The sequence below is a fragment of the Haematobia irritans genome, chromosome 1, assembly GCF_050003625.1.
Source record: "Haematobia irritans isolate KBUSLIRL chromosome 1, ASM5000362v1, whole genome shotgun sequence".
Taxonomy (NCBI): Eukaryota; Metazoa; Arthropoda; class Insecta; order Diptera; family Muscidae; genus Haematobia; species Haematobia irritans.
Window position 1 is genome coordinate 274793391 of NC_134397.1, and position 21272 is coordinate 274814662.

General features: G+C 29.9%; 1 protein-coding gene across 2 annotated transcripts; it reads left to right on the plus strand.

Annotated features, from left to right (window-relative positions):
- Nucleotides 1-21095, plus strand: LOC142225138 (very long chain fatty acid elongase AAEL008004). 2 transcript variants are annotated; one of them, XM_075294920.1, is made up of 7 exons: nt 1-285; nt 366-419; nt 18486-18770; nt 18851-18931; nt 19001-19163; nt 19835-19971; nt 20434-21095. In XM_075294920.1, the coding sequence occupies exons 3-7, from the start codon at nt 18501-18503 to the stop codon at nt 20644-20646; spliced, it is 864 nt and encodes a 287-aa protein (XP_075151035.1). In that variant the 5' UTR covers nt 1-285; nt 366-419; nt 18486-18500; the 3' UTR covers nt 20647-21095. The 2 variants fall into 2 exon arrangements, with proteins under 2 accessions (XP_075151035.1, XP_075151032.1); XM_075294917.1 differs by having other exon boundaries at nt 1-199.
- Nucleotides 21096-21272: the final 177 nt, after the last annotated feature.

Sequence of the window (21272 nt, forward strand, 5' to 3'; positions counted from 1 at the left end):
TTCAGAAGAAGTTAGTCTGCAGTCAACCTGTGAACATATCGCGTGCTTGTCGGAAATAACATAGCGCGCCTAAAATATTGAAAATAAAAAAAATATTTTTTTTAACGAAAATTCGAATTATTTTTTACAAAAAGGAATTCCCTCACAACGACATTAAGAAACAATAATAGAAATCAAGAGAAAAGAACAAAATTAAAACGTGTGTGCAAGTGCCTAAAAAATATATATTTTTTACAAAATAAAAATATTCTAACTTTTCGTCTAAATTTAATTTAATAAAATTAAGTAAAAAGAAACAAAATTAATCTATTTATTACAAAAAAAATTAATCAAACGTTTCGTTATTTTAAATAAAAATTTTCCAGGACTTTTGCTTGAGGAAGAAAATAATTCAAAAATATTTTCTACGAATTTTGGAGGCAAGTACATATAAATAAAAATTGTGTTTAACATTAAATTTGTGATATATCGTGTGGTCCTTGCGAACCAAACTCCCTATGGCGAATGGCAAAATATCCTTGCGAAACAAGAATGTGATGCTAGAATATAACCCATGAAAATGTTCAAACAATAACCGTACTATTGACTTTAACAATCTGTCACCACATATTTGGCCATTGTCAATTTTGAATTAATTTGGCTTAGGGCGACAGATAGTTATTTGCTTGCTAAACGAACTCGCGCGGTATTCTGTTGGTCTATCTTAAGAGTTAGACCTCGAATTTGGGTATTCATCATTGCCGTTTTATTGTTCGTTTAATATTTATTTTTTAAATTTCAATTCAAATTAGCAGATGAATGAGAAATTAACTCACCACCCGATTAGTAAGACGGACCCGGATACTTGTGGTGGACTTGTGGTCCAGCATACTAATGCAACTAAAATTCAAAAAATATACAACAACAAAATTCTAAAGTTTTTTTCAGCTTAGTTCAAATATTATTTCATCTGGAGTTGATCATTGCCTTGATGGAGTGATGATACACGTGGGTTTACGCAAAGATGCGGTAGGTCAGTTTATGTAGATGGGCCATGGCGGAGAGAGGCTGAATAAGTAGAGATGTTGAGTTGTTTGGGAATAAGTTTATTGATTGCCATTGGCAATGGCTGCTTGGTGGGATGTAAACGAATGATCGATCCATAAACAAAATAAAAACCCGCTCTCATCGATGGATACCCGCGTTCGGGTGGGATTTTTGTTGTTTGATTTTGTTTAAACGAAACTCAAGTGCCCTTCACTTGTATGTGGAATAGATATAGTTGATGTATACATCAAAGCTGATTGTCTTATGCACTCATAACCGTCATCCACCCAATTCGTCTTACCCCCTCCATATAGATTGATGGCCAGTCAAATCATTTTTTGATTGCGCATTTTGACGTTTATATGAATGCTCGAGTCTTCTTTTATTGCCCATCGAATGGGAATTGTATATCAAAGCAAAGCGGAAACTGTCTCGCTTCTAATTCCAATAAAAAAAAGAAGTAAACACCTTAGTGATAATTGAATATTTGGCGAAAAAGTAAACGTTCTCTTAACCTCGACTTCTTATAGATCTAAATGGTAGGAGGGGCAAAAAGATTTCAGTCATTTCTTGTCTACCAACAATTGAAGGTGAAAACTTCAGCAGCACAAAAAACCAAGAAGGTGACAAAATTTACAATTCAGCAAAAAAAAAAAAATACTGAACTGAAAATCAAGTAAGTCATTAACATCATCCAATAACAGAAACCAACAAAAAAGCGTCAAAAGCACTGATCCACCGTTAAGTTATACGATTAAAAAAAGAACCAAAACAAAGAGACATTTACATGAAAACAAAAAACCAAGAGATGTTATTTTGTAAGTGCTTTTTAGTTAGTCTCCATAGTAGCGATATGCTGGAGCAGTGAACTGAAACCAGTTTATTATTTACCAGAATTTTGTGAAAATTATTTTCAAATAAATGGGCAGGGCTGATTTATGCTCATAATATCGATACCAACAGTATTCATTCACACAATCATTGAACGGCAAACATAAATACTTGTATTTCCGGTGAGTCTATTGACTAGCACTTTTTTGGACTTTTATTAAATACGAAAATTATATTCCAATCAAGGTCAACTACCTTGATTGCCGATCTCAACGAGGGACAAACTGTATAACGCAAGTTCTTTGATTTACTCAAGAACATGTTTAAAATAGTCAAGGTCATGGAGACAAGCGAAAACAGAATATCTTTGCTGGGGTAACAGGGTCTTTTCCAGGGACTATTTTTATACACTCGTCGAAATAATTTAGCAAAAAAATCATGTATCTGTTTTTCAGGACCATAAATTTGTTTGATGTTTTACACCAAAAAAAGTATTTTTATTGTATAAATATAATTAGAACAAAAATACTATACATTCCTTGCAAACAAACTACCTTACAGCGAGGGTTGTTTTTCTAAAATTTTGTTTCCTTTAAGAGTACACCTTTATACATATTTATGTATAAAGGTGTTAAGATTATATCCAATATATTTTATTTGCTTTAAAGAAATTTTTGTAGGGTTCAAAGAAATCTTTGTTTGTCTAAAATTTCGTTCCTCAGAAAAGAAAACTCTTCTTTCAATGTAATTTGAAGGAAACAAATTGGAATTAAAAATTTCTTTAGCGCCATGCCAAGTTTAAGATGGCCGTATTTGCAATTTACAAATTTTAAGAAATTCGGAACTACCACCACCGTGGTGCACAATAACAAGTTTTTCGTCGATGGATGGAGAAATGATGGTGACATTTCTGATTGTATCAAAGCTTTTATAAAATATTTTCATTTCAAATTTATTATACCTTGAAATAAAATACAGAACGTTTATCGTTGGCCAAGTCCTCGCAACTTGTAAATGAGTTTCTAAACATTTATATGCCTACACGCAAAGAAAAAATTTTTGGAAAACGTATACCGACAACGTTTTTCTTTTGTTGGAGTTTTTTGAATTCCTTCCAAAATTTTAAACTTTTATCACCAAAAAAATCGTTTGCTACAAAATTTTTATTTTTGCAATAAAAAAATATTTTTGAACCAACAACACAGTCCATTTCGTTTATATCAAACGACTTTAAGTCTTTAATAAGACACACTTTACAGTTCATAGTAAAAATTTTATATAGTTGTATATAATGTTGAACTTTTTTTAAGTCTTCCGAACATATCTGGAATATATGTAAAAACAAAAAAATAATTTTTGGTGTTCGGTCGAAGCAGGGATCGAACCCACGACCTTTGGCATGCAAGGCGGACGTAGCAACCACTGTTCCACGGTGCCAAACTAAATGTATGTTTCTGTTAAATAAAGTTTGTTCAATCGGCTCGTGGTCGCCGCAAGTTATGCTATATAAATATAACTAATATGGATAATTGTCTATTGATGACAATAACAGCTACATAGCTCAGTGGATAGTGTGTTGGCTTACAAATTGCATGGTTCGCGGTTCGATTCTCCGTCCAGGCGAAAGGTAAAATTTATAAAATCGAATAATTTCTTCTACATTGTTTGTATTACAGAATAAGGTGCTAAGAACTAAAAACCCTCGTGGAAGTGAGAAAGATGTGAGGGAGAATGCAATAAGCCAGAAAAAAATTTTTTAGTTAGTCTTTATGAAATTGTTTTTACATCCTGGAAAAGAATAAACATTTATCACAAAAAGTATATACTTTCCTTCCAAATAAACTTCCTTAAAGCAAAAAGCAAATGAGGAACGAACTTTGTTTATCTAAAATTTCGTTTGGGAGGAAAGAATTATTTTGTGCGTGTAGGAAGACGACAAATGCAAATAGACCAAGAAACATTAATACAATTTTTGATTCTTACCAGCTAAAGGTTATTTCAAGAAAACGTTGATTTAATTAATTTGACACTTGATCGTATTTCGTGTATTTTGAAAGTCAAATTATGGATCTTACCCAAATGTTTAAAAATGCGAATGAAAAGTATTCCCTTTAAACAAACAGTAATTTTAAACAATTGCTCAACATTTTATATTCTTATACAAATGCCAAACAAGCTGACTATGTCATTTGGTCAGTATTATAACACCATTTAAATAATGGACTATGTCGTAACCAATTTCTTAAAATCAATAAGATTTAGAAAAATTCGAATCAAATTTGATTCGATTCTTTCAAAATGTTGACTCTTGCGACATAGTTAATCAGTTTCTCTCACAAATAAAGTGTGTCTGTTCCAAAAATTAATTTTCTGATCAATTTTTACGTAGAGTCAGTTCCAAATATTAATTTTCAGACATCGAAATTAGTGATCAGTTTCCGTCGTCCCTAATACGATATTTGTGGCTTTTGTACAGTAAAATAAATGTTTCTTTGCGATAGCAAACTATAGATTGATAGAATGAAGAAATTTGAAGAGAATTATGATTTTTCTCTTTCGATTTGAATAAGGCAATCAAGGTTTTTTTACTAAGAACAATAAAAACCGGTATTTTGATATTGTCTATAGGTATAGTAACGCGAGTCAATATTTTATTGGTTTGTAGATACTATTTTACATATTCACTATAATTTGAATCAATTTATTTGTTGTCATCTCCATAAGTTCAAAATGCGAATCGCACGATAAAACAAACGCATATCATAAAGCGTGTGTTTGTCTAATCAAACTATTTTTCGATTCAGCCAATAGAATTAACATATTGATTTACATTTAATTCAATGTTGAAAGAAATTTACTAAAATTTGGATTAGAGAAACTTTATACAGTCATTATGGACCTTTTTTATTATTATTTCTTTTGCTAGAAATTTCTGGAACGGATTCACTAGGATGAATAACTTTTTAAATTCATTCCAACTATAGTATAACAGTTTATTCCATCAAATTCAAGGAACCCTTAACCGGATCGCATAAAATGTGGAAACTCAGCCTTAACATGTTCAAGTTGCTTTTTTTCAATCCTGATGACAAAAATGTGATGAAGTAATGAGAATCCATTTATTTCTGTTCGATATGACAACCGTTTGCCGTGACTATTGCTCCGAGTGGGGTCAAAAAATAAGTTGTAAGCTGCACTTATATAATTTGCTTTATTTCCACGTCCATGATGTCGTACTGTCTGCATTTTCTTTACTATCTTTATGAAATTTGACCTAGTGTTTTGGCCCATAAATATTGAATAATATATTTTATAGACTGTTAGGATGTTTTTGGAAAATTTTTCGTTTATATATTTTTTTTTTTCAATGCATGGATTTACTTGATTGGCTAGATTACATCACAGAATGCAAATGAACTTAAAATTTCTATAGCCCTTACGTAAAATAATTAGCATCTTTCTCTACCCAAAAAGTTAAATATGTATGTTCTTACATTATATTTTTCTAAGGAATTAGGAGAGTAATTAAAAAGTATTCAACAAATACACCATTCTGATTACATTTTAACATGGCTCATTAAAATCTTACGAGCACAGACTAAACAAATTTATTTTGTTTGTTATGAAGTGGTAATTAAACGGTGTAACAATATAATTAATAAGATAATAATTAACCACCATGTCACTATGATGTCAGACTCAGAAAAACGATACATATACAATTGTGATATGAAGAAATGTCATCCAATTATTTTCTAAAGGAAAGTGAGAGTTATTTTTTTTTTCTCTTAAAAATCCATTTTAGTAAGTAATTACTAAATAACAATAATTTATAGCTTCCCTCCATTTTTATGTTTAACAAAGAGCAAACAAATTTGGACCTTTGGTGGGCATGCATGAATTGCCGAACCGAAAATGACATAAAACACTAGTGATGGGTGTAAGCCAAGTTCCATGTGTCATTATTTTGATATGTACAAACTTTGTGTGTATAACACAATTTTTACATGCTCGCATGAAAAAAATTTTCCTAACACAATTTTTTGTCGACCTTTTATATAGGAATTTGGAGTTATTATTTTTATTTAGCAAAACTTCCTTAGTTTTAATGAGGCAAGGTTGAAATCATAGCTTATTTATGCTTAATTGTATCAATGAATGTGTGGTTGGGGATTTCCACCATCAAAAGTTACTCACTTCATATTTTCATGATCGCATCTGAAAATAGAAGATTTCTAAAGAAAAATATCTTTTTGCAATATGTATGAGCTTAGCCTTAGAAGATTTAAATTCTGCATGTCATTCACATATGTATGAATAATCGCAAGTATAAATAATTGCAAAACTATTATATAAGCAAAAATAGTATTAATCATTATCAAGAGTTTTCTCCCATTGTCATTGCGGTAGTGAGAAACAAAAGACTTAAGACATAAACGCGGTCTGAGTTTTCCTTTATAGAGATTGGGATGGGATTAATGATAATAATGTATATGGGTGTTTGTGTGTGAGAGAGAGAGAGAAAAATAAGTTGTCAAATGTTTTTTTTTCCAGATCAACAATATTTTATTATTATGCTAATAAACAGATCTATTGTACAATGACAAAAATATTGGCTGAAGGAGAAAGATTTTGTCCTTAAAATTCGTAGCATAATTTTATACACGGTTTTGCGATATCAATTGATTTAAGGATATGCAATAAGCTACTGAAGATATTTTAATTGTTTGACAAAGTTCAACATAGGTCAAATTATCTAAGTATTTAATAAGATTACACAAGATTTTTAATTATTTTCTGTCTGAACTTAGAGATTATAGCAGGTTTTATAGTTTTGTTTTAACTACGTATGATTTGCTTGCAGAATAATAATAAAATCTGTTCTAAATGATTTTAGGGTCTATATAATCAAATATAATATATAATGGTGATTCTATTCCCCTTTTATATACACGTTTATTTTTTGTTCGATAATAAACAATAGAAACATTCCGTAAAAACTTATTAATTATCCAACATGAATTTTATAAAAATAATACTTTGTTTTCAAATTTAAAAATTGATTGACTATGGAATGATTTAACACTTTCTCACTACAAAGAGATAAGGAAATATTTAGCAGACAATTGAATAATTGATGTATAACTCATTTGAATAATACTGAGGTGCTTTCTAAAAACAGTCAAATATTTATAAGGAAAAAACTGTTTAATACATAAAAAAATAAGAGATTTTATGTGAAAATTTAACGATTTGTATTCCATAATTGTTGTTTTCTATACGAAATTAGACATTTTAAAATTGTTTTGAGTTATATTATTATAATATCATTAGTTTTTTGTATATCTAAAAAGAGAAGATTGAAAATATAAATTCATTAAAATACAAATTGCAAACTCTTCCCAAAACATTGAAGAAAATATCCCTGACTTGACCAAATAAAAAAAAAGAAAAAACTAGAAAATGTAACTGAATTGTACCCCACTTGTTGAGATTGTGAGAGTTGATAAAACAAGGAAAATGTGATAACCTGGCATCACATTTAATTAAAAGTGATAAAAGTAAAGAAAAATCATTGACGCCAAATAATTATCATATTTACCGTATAGCTATCCATTGTTACTATATTTGGGAATCGTACAAAATTTGTTTCTGCTTTAGTTTTCATTGAAATGATCGGTCATTGAACTGTATTACTCCATTTGGCTGTGGAAAAATAATCTAAATTTAACACCAGTTTTAACTTTTTTTCTGTGTAATATGAATATCTTGGAATATATGTATGAATAAATTTGAGAAGACAATGAACTTCCATTTTGATTTCTCTACGCATCGTATGACAGAAACTCACATATTGCTAGAAACTTAATTAATCTACATTTAAATAAGATCGATGATTTAAATACTTATCTCGCTATGTGTGTAAATATTCACATGAATATAACGTGCAAATAATCAAAAGCACATTCAAAGATGGTTAAGAAAACTCAGATTACATTGATTTGCCGATTTTGGAGTCACGAGTGCGAGTCTTGCATATTAAAAATTAGGCAGCAGCCACATTGAAACTATTCAGCATTATAATTATTGAAATTTTGGAATTTTGTTTATTTTTATTTAATATTGATTTCTTCTCCATTCGTCAGCCAGACCTAGCTTTTGTATAATTTTATTGTCTTTTGAAAAAAAAATATTTTAAATAAATGAAATATGCTGATACACCAAATAAAAAAACGTGATCATAATGAAAATTTGAACAATGCGGTAAGAATTTTAATTCAGACTAAGAACATTTTTTATTCTTCAAAAATACGGAAATCAACAAAAAAATATATGTATGTATTAAACTACAATTAAATTTGCATTGTCTTTTTATAGTTGTGCCGGAGACAAGTGAGGTTTAATGACGTCTGTTCTTTGACATGTGCTACTGCTTATAAATGTACTGATATAATAATATACACCCTCAAAAAAAATCGCCTCTCTAACATATGTTCCAAACATATTTTGCAGGAAGCACATATATTATTGGATACTGCCGAAACATTAATATGTTTGTTTTATGTGAACATATTCTATTTTTGGAAGCATTTTGAGCCAAAAATATTATATGCTTGGAAGAATTTTCCCCAAAGAAGATTGTGCTCATTCCCTAATATAATTTTCACTTCCACGAAGTTTTTTAGTTCTTGGCACCTTTTTCTGTAATACAAATAATGTTGAAGAAATTATTCAATTTTATAATTTTTTTAAATTTTACCTTTCGCCTGGACGGAGAATCGAACCGAGGACCATACAGTTTGTAAGCCAACACACTACCACTGAGCTACGTAGCTGTTATAGTCACCAGAAGACAATTATCGCTATAAGTTACATTTATATAGCATAGTTTGCAGCGCCCACGAGCCCATGCAAACATAACATTATTTAACAGAAACATACATGTGTTGGCAACGTGGAGCAGTGGTTAGCATGTCTGCCGTACATGCAAAGGGTCGTGGGTTCAATCCCTGCTCCGACCAAACACCAATTGTTTTTTTTTTTTTTAATTTACGCTTTTATATTTATACTATATTAAATTTTTATAATGAAACTTCGAAATGTGCACCCAGAAAAAAGTGCCTTCGAAACTAAAGGAAAAAATTTTCATCAATATAGTTTATCCATTTTATTTCCATTAAGGTAAATTTTTGTGAAAAATAATAAAATTTACTCGTTTCAGTAAAAAAATCCTAAACTGTAAGCAGTTAGGAATAGTTCATTATCTAGAATAAGGCATGGAATTTTACTCATACTATTTTCTTCGCTGGGTATAAGAATTTACTACTGAAAAAGAAAATTTTATTCACCGATAACAAAGCATTCGTAAAAATAAACAAAAACCGAACTAAAACCAAGTTTCCTCAAAATTAGTAAAATTTCTTATAAAATGATAATTGCGACTTCCTTTATAATAGAAAGTTTTTCATACATACGAACAACACTTGGCATAGAAAAATATTTTAGTTCATTCGTACTAAGAAGTATGCAATCCTTTCAAAACTTAAGGAAACACTCTTGTTAGAATATAGGAAATTTTCCTAAATTTCTATTGTCTACCTGTAATCGATACCTGTCATCGTAATCGATGTGTTTGCGCGTGGGTGTAATCGATATATTTGCGCGTCGGTTGTTTTTTTAGTTGGAATCGCGTTGTTTTGGTATACGGAGAGGTTGTTAAAAAATAATATGGTAAAATAATATAATAAATAACAAATAAAATATATAAAATATTTGTTATTTTAAATTAGTAAGAAAAATTTTCGTTTTTTTAAATAAATCTATCAATGTTCGTGATAGTGTATAAAGAAAGAAAACACCAGCAGAATAACAACCCTTTCATTCGTCTTCATTTTGGAATCTTCAATTATCAGGTAATATTCAGTGACGCTAACCTTTTGCAACAAAAATGTTTTATGATTTTTTATATTTGTAGGTATTGAAATTGTAAAAGGAGGACAAAATCGTTAGGCAGCAACTAATTAAAAGTGAAAAGTACAAGAAGAAGAAAAAGTGCGTTTTACAGTTGATAATATCACACGGAAATTGGAAATAGTGGAATAATAAACTAATATTTCAAAGAGATTCGATGCTGTTGATTCTTAATAAATATATTCAATATATTAATAAAACATGTCTTTTATTGAAGATAAAATTGCTTATAGAAATAAATAAAATTGTATTTAAAAGCCAAGGTAAGCAGTTCTAATTATGAAGTAAAAGTTTTACCACAAATGTGAAAGATTTGTCGAAATGAATGAAAAAATTTCAATAAAATCATTCCATATATGAATTCAAATTAGTTAAATTTTTTCATTCTGTAGTATAGTGGTATATAAATATAGGAAAATGTTAACTAATATATGGAATGCATTATTCCTAATTTCTACGAAAATCACATCGTTCAAACAAATAAAAATGTCTTTGGCGCTATACGAAGTTCAACTTTCTTCACAATGAGTTCATTTTAACTTAAAGAAGGGGTCACTTTTTTCTGGGTGTGGGTTATTAAAGATTTACAGTCAGAAACAGTGCTTGATATAAACGAAATGGACTGAGCTTTTGGATAAAATATTATTTTTTTATTGCAAAAATAACAATTTTGTAATAAAAAACTGGTTTTGGTATAAAAGTTGGATATTTTGGAAGGAATTCAAAAACTCTAACAAAGGAAGAACGTGGGGTCGAGTATAAACATACATAAATAATTTTATAATATACACAAATTAAATAATATTTAGACTTAAATTAAATAATATTTAGACTTAAGCGTATAAAATTTTTGGCCTTATCATAAAGCAGTTTCCGAAACAACATATAAGCGGTTTCACAGAAATTGCTCTCTTTCGATTCTCTCGCTGTGTTAATTTGATATCTTTCGTCAACCCTCCCGGTTTTTATCTCTATTTCTTTCTGTATACTCTCTCTCTCTTTTTCGCTCTCTGAATAAAATATCACAACATATATATGTTTACTCGAAATTTGTAAATTTATATATGTTTACATTCACACATATAATTTTTATGAAACATGCATGCCCCAAACATAATATATTCTAACATATTAACATATGTGTTCCAAACATTTAGTGTTAGTTTGAGAACATTACATGTTTGCACTTAAATATATTGTGTTTAAAAATTGTGCCCGAAACACATTTTGTTTATATCGAAACATATGAAAAACATATTTTTCTAACAGTGTATGTACTATTTTTTCAAAGTTCCTGAAAATAAAGTGTCTTCACTCTCATTATTAGGTTAGGTTAGGTGGCAGCCCGATGTATCAGGCTCACTTAGACTACTCAGTCCATTGTGATATCACATTGGTGAACTTCTCTCTTATCACTGAGTGCTTGTGTATGCAAGGCGGACATGCTAACCATTGCACCACGGTGGCTCCACTCTCATTATTACTTATTTTTGTGAAATTAACCAAAATTTTCCTTCTTGGTTGATTCACTGTTTTTTGAGTGTATCTGATTTCGACAACCATTTTATGTTCCCGAGAAATTAAAATTTTTGCGGCAAAAATAATAACATTTTACTGTAAAACTTTTTTTTGCTATTTTGAGTTAATTTTTGGTTTGAGTAAGAAAATTGTTGAAATGAAGGAAAATGAGAGAATTTTTATGAAATAAAGTTATATTGGATTTAGAAAGTTTTTGTTGATTAGTTTTGGAGGGTCATGGATACAAACATTGTGATCTTCAATGGTTAAAACTATGTTACACATTTTATTTACCGATTTTTTCTATTCTTTCTTAACAAAACAGTTCACATTAACGTAAATGATGTTAACGGCATCTTTTTTTTCGTCGAATTTTTTTTTTTAAGTTCAAAACATGCCGCATCGGAACAAATATATTTCAATTTAAATATTGGTTGTAATGGTCATTAGCAAAAATAATACAATCTATATTTCTTAGAAATAATGAAAAACATTGCTTTTGTTAAATACAAAATTGACAACCGCTTTAAAAATGAGTGAAGCTTAAAAAGGCAAACAAATCGTTAAATGAGATAAACTAACACACTGCAAACAAAGTGATTGAACAATCCCTCTTATTTGAATAGGTTCTCAATTTTTTAGGCAACAAAATGAGAATTCTCGAAGTTTGTTAGAAATTAGGATTAATTTTAGGCTACTTTCTTTCTTCAAAACATTGGTGTAACTTTTCGAATGAGGTAATATTTCACACCACAATTCATTGGGAAACTTTGATGTAGATTGTGCCAATTTAGACTTTTTATAGATACGCTAATTAGCAAATATCTTGTTATTCGTTAAATATTGTAAGTTGTCCCGATTGTGAGTCTGACCAAAACAATTCCGATCTACTTATGTTTTAAATCAAAACCATTGGTAATACAAATTATTCGATTCAAATTCAAAGCAAATTTTGAAAGAGGTACTTAAACAAAATTAATGAATTAAGTGTGTGGGAGTATTTGCATTTCCAAAACAGCAAAGTTCGTACACTCATAGAAAAAGTCAGCTAACAGTTTTTTTTAAAACAAATATTATTTTTCATTTGCTTTTCGCTGTAAGAATGTTCAAATTTTTACAGGATGTAAAAACAATTTCATAAAGACTAAGTCTAAAAATATATTTTTCTGCTAATTGCATCTTCTCCCACATCTTTCTCACTTCCATGAAGTTTAGTTAGCTCTAACCAACTTTTTCTGCAATACAAACAATGTAGAGGAAATCATTCGATTTTATTTTATATTTTTGTTTGTTTAATTTCACCTTTGTACGGAAAATCGAACCGCGGGCCATACAAAGGGTCGTGGGTTCAATCCCTGCTTCGACCGAACATCAAAAAGTTTTTTACATATATTTCAAAAATTGTTCGGAAGAGTTCGAAAATATGTTCGACATTACCACTATATTGAATTTTTACCATGAAACTTCAAAATGTGTGCTTGATATAAACGAAATAGACAGTGTTTTTGAATCAACAATAATTTTTTTATTGCAAAAATAAAAGATTGAAATTTTCGAGGAAATTCTAAAAACTCTAAAAAACAAAAAACGATTTCGGTACACCTTTTTTGTGTGTAGTTAAACTTGTTTGTTTCTTTCAGCCAAACTAAAATATGGTTAAGTGCAATTGAATTTAAACAATAACAGACATTTTTTTTCATATTTCATCAAACTGTGACTACTTTTCTTTCTAAAAAATTCTTTGGGTGTATAAAACATATGTATATATAGATCGAGTCAAGTTGCGAAAATAATTTGAATAAATTTAAAAGATAACTGTGAATTGAATAAAATCTATTCATGATACTCTATATAAAGATAAACATCTTCACCATTAAGTTAATCACCCATTTCGACAAATACATAAATATCAGCATACGAGTATATGTATAAATGTTTGAAACTATGAATAAACATAATTCATCAGAGTTTTTGCACCAAAATTCATATTACATTTAATGTGAGCTAATACAAAAAAAAAAAAAAAACTGCACCATCGAAGACAGAAAAAGATGCAAAGTGTTTCGTCATCATTTGTTTCGCGTTTTCTGATATTTGATTTCTTCATGTTTTCTTTTTATTTATATATATTTTTTTCTTGTAAATAAATGTTACAATGTCACTTCATTCACAATGACCAGAGTTCATATGCACAGAATATAGTAAAGTCAACACAAACGGCAGGGTGCACACTTAGCTTGCGTAATACAGACACAGTGAAGATCACTCCGAAACCAAATTCGTAATAGAATTAAATTATTATTTGTTAAATTGGTGATGAGCATATCAATTGAGGATTCATTGAATGAAGGACATGTGGTATTACAAAGAACGTGCGTGAAGCTTTTATACTGCTAAATTGTATTTGAAAATTTTATAACACATATGGCCAATTGTAAAACGCTATTCACAATTTAAACGAAAATGCACTTTTTGACATTTTGAATCTCGCTTTTGTATGCGAAAGGCGATTTGAAAATCTCGAAAAATTTATATTACATATAATATTTTATTTGGTTTTAATTTAATTTAATTATTTTTTTTTCGAAATTTTCCACAGCTTCAGTAACATATATCCCAAACACAACTTTGCTTGAGGCATATATATTTTCAGGATTGGTCCAAACAAAATATTGTTTGTATTGTTCAAGCATATTATGTTTCACCTTAGGGCATACACTGATAGAAAAAAATTTTAATGAAATTTTCTTTGTGTGGATATATTTTTAATGCGCCAATTGGTTACTTCCATTATTTTACTTGCAGCATACTCTTAGGTATCTCTTTCTAAACACATATATATTTATAGGCTATTTCTAAATTAATATATGTTTGCATCTAAGCATATTATATTTACAAACAGTTTATGTCCCAAACATAATATGTTCTAACATATTAACATATATGTCCATAACATGTTATGCTACAGGTCGAAAACCTGTGTTGTTAGCACCTATATTACCTGTTTATTTTCATAATTCATTATGATTGTAAATATATAAATAAAAAATAAATAAAAATGTTATGCTAGTTTATGAACATTATATGCTTGTACTTAAAAATATAGTGTTAAAAAATTTGAGTTCCAAACATATAATTTTTGCACCATGATGGTGCAAATAAACTAAAGCAGAACAAAATTTTCATACGATTTCCAAAAAGAGTTAGAAAAATGAAATATGTTTTATATTATGTGTTTGGAACTCAAATTTTTAACACATTATTTTGAAGTGCACATATAATGTTCATAAACATATATATGTTTAGAAACGTCAGATAGAGCGAGAGATAATAGAGAAAAAAGATGAAGATGACAACGGAGACAGAAAAATAATGACTACAACGCAGTGAGCGCGCGAATAGTGCTCTTTTTTCCATCACTGTATGGAAGTGGAATTTATGGAATTCTTCCTTACAAAAAGCAAAATGATGGTTCATTACTATTTTTGAGAATATAACGAAAAATTTCTTCAGCTTACATTGAAGTGGCATTGGTCATTTCATAAAAAAATTTTAAAACTGAACTAAAAATATTTATATATATTTATTTTTATTAAAAATTTTAAGTCAAAACGAACGAACCCATGAATAGTGTTTATCATATACTAAATTGCAATTGTATTTTTTGTATTGGAAATATTTATTTAATTTAATTAATTAATATTTATTTAACTAATTAATTTGTTAAAATTGCAAACAGTACTCTTTCTGGAATCCCATGTTCATAAAAAAAAAATTTAAGGTATTAAGAATAGGAAATAAGAAATGATGGCTAGAGACATTAATTATGTAATAGTTTACAGCTTCTTAATAAATGCAACACTTCCAAGCCCATAAAAAATTGCTGTATTAAGAATAGGAAATAAGAAATGACTTGAATGATTGTCTAGAGACATTAATTTTATGAAATAGTTTACAGCTTCTTAATAAATACAACACTTCCGAGCCCATATTTGTGCCATATCTCCCCGTTTTGCATCTTTAGACCTTCATATAAATATGTATATCAATGAAAATAATGCACAAAAGAAATTCAACGTTTTTGTTTTTCCTAAAAAAAATCAAATATTTCAACAAAATTTTAACATAGTGGATATAATTATTGCAATTCATTGTAACACATGTTTATCAAGGTACTCCTCTCAATTGCAAAGTCATTCCATACTTCTTCTCCGACCTATCGTCTGTACCATTCCATTCCCTTTACAATACCAAGCATCAAAACTTCGTTTAGTCTTTTGTCATAATCAAACACTACAATTAATGTAAAAAAAAAAAACTTTATACAAGAGGGAGGTTAGGGAGCGAGTCAATTCAAAGCTGAAACTAATTTTATTTCGGGGTAATGCTTCAACTAAAAGAAAAAATCTTTGGGTATTAGCACAGTATATGTATCAACACTCGTGAAAATTTGATCAGTTATTTGTTATTACAATAATTGAATTAAAAATTATATTTTATTATTTATAATAATAATAATTTTTAAGCAAAAAATTAAATCATCTTCTTCTTCTAAACGTGGACAAATTTCAAAGAAATAAATCAACAAAATTTTTCCAATTGGAAATTTTAAAAAACATTCTGAATTGATTTAAGAAAATTTGTAATAAAATTAAGTTTTTTGGTTCAATTGATACTATTATATCTGTGATTGAGAAAAAAAATTAATTAAAAATGAATTGGATCAATTAATTTCGTGGTTAAAGCTGAGTACTATGTTCAGTTTTCAAGCTGAAAATCAGCTTGTTACTTTTGTTAATTAATTAATTTAGAAATATAAAATTATTTGCAATCAATTCCACATAACTATCATTTATGAGTCGACCTGTAAAATATCAAAATTTTCCTCTGTACATCTATGTTCTCCAAAATATCCAAACCTGCTTGAAAAAAGAACGTAATAATTTGGTAATACTTCATATAATGAGTTTTGAACTTTTTATCGAAACTAATGATATTAAGAAATATAACCCACAAATCAGTCATAACACAGTTGAGTTGAATGCAGCTCTAATGTCTATGAAAGGCATGATTTAAAAATCTTTTTGTCGCATTAACCCCCACAAAGTAATTATGTATTTGTATTTTATCATATGCAAAAGAGATACAATAAATTATGATAGATGAACATTGTGTGAAAAAACTGTAATAATAAATTCTTTTTATTTGGCATAACAAACGCATGTTGCAATTCTTAATTGTTGGCCACGGAGGAATGTGGCCGATGGCATAATGAGTCTCCTTCTACTTCATAACTAAACTGGTTTAGGATGGTTGGTTGGTTAACATGGTCTTTTGAAAGGGCTATTTTTTCTAGAAATTCTAAATGATGCTGGTGCTATGACTTACTACGATTGGAGAAAAAACTGGTTTTCCTTTGTCTCCCAAATCAGGATAGTTCGACAGGAGTAATTTTATTTTAAGATTATTTTCATATGTGGATGGAGAAGAAGATAGATTTTGACATGATCATCATGATCTTCGAATAGGAAGGAATAGTAAAGACAAGATTTGCAATTTTGAATCGGCGGATCAAACAAAATATAATATAAAGAAATCATGCATTGAAACAAAGAACGATTTTGTCTTTACACTAATGATTTTGGTATTGATTCCGAGCCAACGAAGCTTAGAATTGATGTAAGGACACATTTAAGACACAATTTTATTTTAAATTTGCGTACTTGATTCAAGGAAACCATTTTTAATGTATTCGTTTTTTCATTTTTTTTTCTTTTCATGTGCTATCAAAGTCCATTAAAAAAGTTTTAACGACAACTTAGATTTTCATATTCAGACTCGACTTCAAGTAGAAATTATGCTATGTTTCAAGTAAGAAACATCTTTAAAATAAAGTGTTAGAAAACATCTCCGATTATTAAACGCTTTTTGGCTTTGTAGCCAAGATGCAAAAAGTCAACAAATTTAAAGAAGAAGAATTTTTCAGAAGTATTATCAACGTTTTATATTGTTTTTTTTTTATGAGATATATACCACACAAATTAATTTTCAACTGCATCAATATGAAAATGAGAAAACGTAATGCGAATCTCGAAACAAGTAAAGAAGGCTAAATTTGGACTGCACTCAAAAAAAGTGAACCCTCTATTTCACTAAAGCCAAGTTAACTTTATTTTTTGTTTGAAGAAAGTTTCCTTCACTCTAATAATTTGTTGCGTACATTAGTTAAATGAACTAAAAACTGGGGAAAAAATTATACATATATGAAGATCAACGATTTACTAAATTCGTACTTCTCACAAAATAGTTCATTATTTCCTTAAATTTGCAAATTTTACTACAAATGCGCCCATCGTGAACTTCGTATGGCACTTTGCAATTTTGAACGCCAACTTTTTCCTTCAAGCTACAAAATTTTCTTTAACAAGTGAAAAAAAAAAATTATTTTACTCTAATAAATTTTCTTGAATTTGTCGAAAAATATGTACTTATTTTTTGAGATATCGGCGTGATGTCAGCGCTTGTAATACTATTTAGTTAAAATTTTCTAAAAATAATCTAAATTTTCTAAAATTAACCAAAATTTTTCTTCCTGGCGGGTTCACTGGTTTGGTTCGACTATATTATACCCTGCACCATTGTAAATGCATATAGGGCGAAATAAACTTCTATTCGGATCTAAAACACATACTTGTGCCAAATTTTAAGTGGGTTGGACTAAAACTGAGACCTAGATTTTGATCACAGACAGACGGACAGGGGCTGACCTTGAGCATTATTACCATCGCCTGCTGCTGGGTGTTTCAAATATATATATAATATGATATAAAAACATATGGAATCGATTAATTAACTTACGGCCATTTTCATGTAGCTCCGTTAGGCTTTAACTGCCAGTTAACAGAAAGAAAAATGGAAATATTTTTTTTCCGGTTAACTTTAACTGAAAAATTTTCAGCAGTTAAGTTTCTAACTGGCATATGACAGATATGTAGATATCACGGTTTGAAAGTTCGTTAGCTAACGTAGCACTAGCGGAGCTTTATGAAAATGGGGGCTAATGTACTTTAATAACTAGTCCTATTTTTTACAATTTACACACCCTAATAATGATTTATAATCTCTATTTATATTTGCAGACGATAGCAGCGAAAATGTCCACAATGACAATGAACATGAATGAGACCAATACGGTCGTTGATCGATTGGTGAACTTCTTGGTCGAACATGAAGATTTACGCACAAAAAGTTGGTTCCTTTCAAATGCCCCCGGTCCTCTCTTCACAATTTTGGGTGTGTACCTGTATTTCTGTTTATATGCTGGTCCTCGATACATGCGCGATCGTAAACCTTTCGAGCTGAAAAATACCCTGCTGGTCTACAATGCAGTACAGGTGGCCCTAAGTTGGGTGCTATTCTATGAGGTAATCACTTAAAACTATCGCTACATATTAAAAGTGCTTGTGTTAATTGGTTGACGCGACCAATTCCATTCTGGTTTCAGGGCTACAAAGGCGGATGGGGTGGTCATTATAATTTCAAATGTCAACCCATTACATATGGCACGGATGCAGTTTCAATGAGAGTAAGTCAATGGGTGTAGCATTTTCAATGGGGGGATATAATAACGATTTATGCCTATGATCATTTATAGATGGCCCGCGCCGTATGGTTATACTACATTGCCAAGATTACAGAATTGTTGGACACAGTGTTCTTTGTATTGCGTAAGAAGGATCGTCAAATTTCTTTCCTTCATTTATATCATCACACATTGATGCCCGTATGTGCTTTTATTGGTGTTAAGTATTTTGCCGGTAAGTAATATTCGAGCGATACAAAGATGGGAATACACTTTACTATTACCAAGGGGACATTCGACATATCCTAGGCCATTGAGCAGGGCCCATCATTATCAGATAATATTAAGTGATTCTCTGATAAACAGAGCCATTGGCAAGATTAATGGTATAATTTGATAATTATTGATTTGATTTAGATGATTTGTAATAAACGAAGAGGCTTTTCGTTTTAACTATTTTCCAATCACAGTTTGCTATTTCAGCAAACAATACATGTTTCTCCGGTTCATTTTATTAAGCTAATTGGACCAATGTTGTTTTGTAAATAAAAACAAGATTTATTACATTTTTTTCCAATGTTTCGACTATTCGTTGTTGTCTTCCTCAGTTTATTTGAATAAAATTTATGTTTCTCGTTTTTCAGCAGACTTTTTGCGGTTTTAGCAGATTTTTCTGTTGTACCTGCTAACCTTTTTATTTGTGTGTAAACAATGTTTTAATTTGGTTTGTTTTTGTAGGGTTTTGTTTAACAGACATTTTACATTTTAACTGCTAGAAAATTCCTGTGGGTGTAGATCATAATTCAAAATACCATTTAATTTGGAGATTTTGCGTAGCGCCCCCTTATAAATAAAAATGGTTCTATTTAGCGTTATTAAATACAATACTTGTGCTTTCTTTTACAGGTGGTCATGGTACCTTGCTAGGTTTCATCAACTCCTTCATTCACATCATTATGTATGCATACTATTTGTTATCTGCCATGGGACCTAAAGTACAAAAATACTTGTGGTGGAAGAAGTACATCACAATCTTGCAAATCGTAAGTATCCCTATACTCATTTAAATTAACCCTCTGTAGCTGACGTCCTAGTCTGACAGACACCGCAAATTAAATTTTCGTGCGTATCTTCCTACCAAGTACGAAGCATCGATCTCTCCGCTCTCAGTAACTTTCCTCTTTATGGTCGCACATCGGTCATTTATGGAAAATATGGCCAAAAACTTTTTGATCAGAAATGTTTAGAAATGAAGTCTGCTGGACCCCACGTCAGTTATATTGTGAAAATTATACCACCACAGCTACGTAGGGTTAAATAAAATTAAAATCATTTAAATTAATTACAATTAAATCAAATTAATATTAAATACTAAAAATTTTATAAATTGATTTGTGCATTGAATGGTTTTAAATTTCAATTAAAATGTATAATTAAAAAATCCGTGTTGTCTTTTGTCTGAATTCTATATTAAAAACAAAAACTCTTTTTAAATAAATTTACAGGTTCAATTCTTGATCATCTTTGTTCACACCTTACAAATTCAATTCCAACCAAGCTGCCCCTATCCCAAACCCATTGCCGCACTATTGACTTTCAATGCTGGTCTCTTCACCTACATGTTCAGTTCGTTCTATGTTAAAAACTACAACAAGGAGCAGAAAAGAGCTGCTCTTAAGAAGGAAGCTGAAGCTGCAGCCATGCGTAAGCTGGACTAAACTGACACATCGAATTAACACCCTACAATCTCATCACATCGCACTTGCGCGTCCCTTCGCTTAGTAAGTCGCGTGATTCACGCGCCTCGTATCAGAGCCATCATTTGTCCTTTCCGCCTTCATACACCACCATTTATGTAGTTTTTTTTTGTATGGGAGTACATGCTAAGGGTTCCGAATTCTAGACATGCTCTCAAGTGACATCCGAAGAGTTCGGTGGAATGCCCTTAGAGGATCAGGGGTATTTACTTTTACCATGTTTGTTTAGTAGCATAAGTTAAGTAGTTTTTTTCTTATATTTAAACTTTGTTACTATCCACACATAAAAACAACAAAGTGCTAAAGAAAAGTGAATGCTTCACTTAAATAGTATTTAAGTTTTCCATTAAGTAATTGTTATGTTTTAAGTGAAAAAATAAATAAAACCGAAAAATTTAATTAATAATAAATTTTCATTGAATATAATGACGACGAAAAAACTGATCAAATGTCCACAGGATATTTGGCTGTGAGAGTTATTTGACTTACTTACAATCATAGGTCTCTACACCCTCACAAAAAATCGCTTCTGTAACATATACTCCCAAACATATTTTGCTTCAAGCATATATATTTTTGGGTATTGC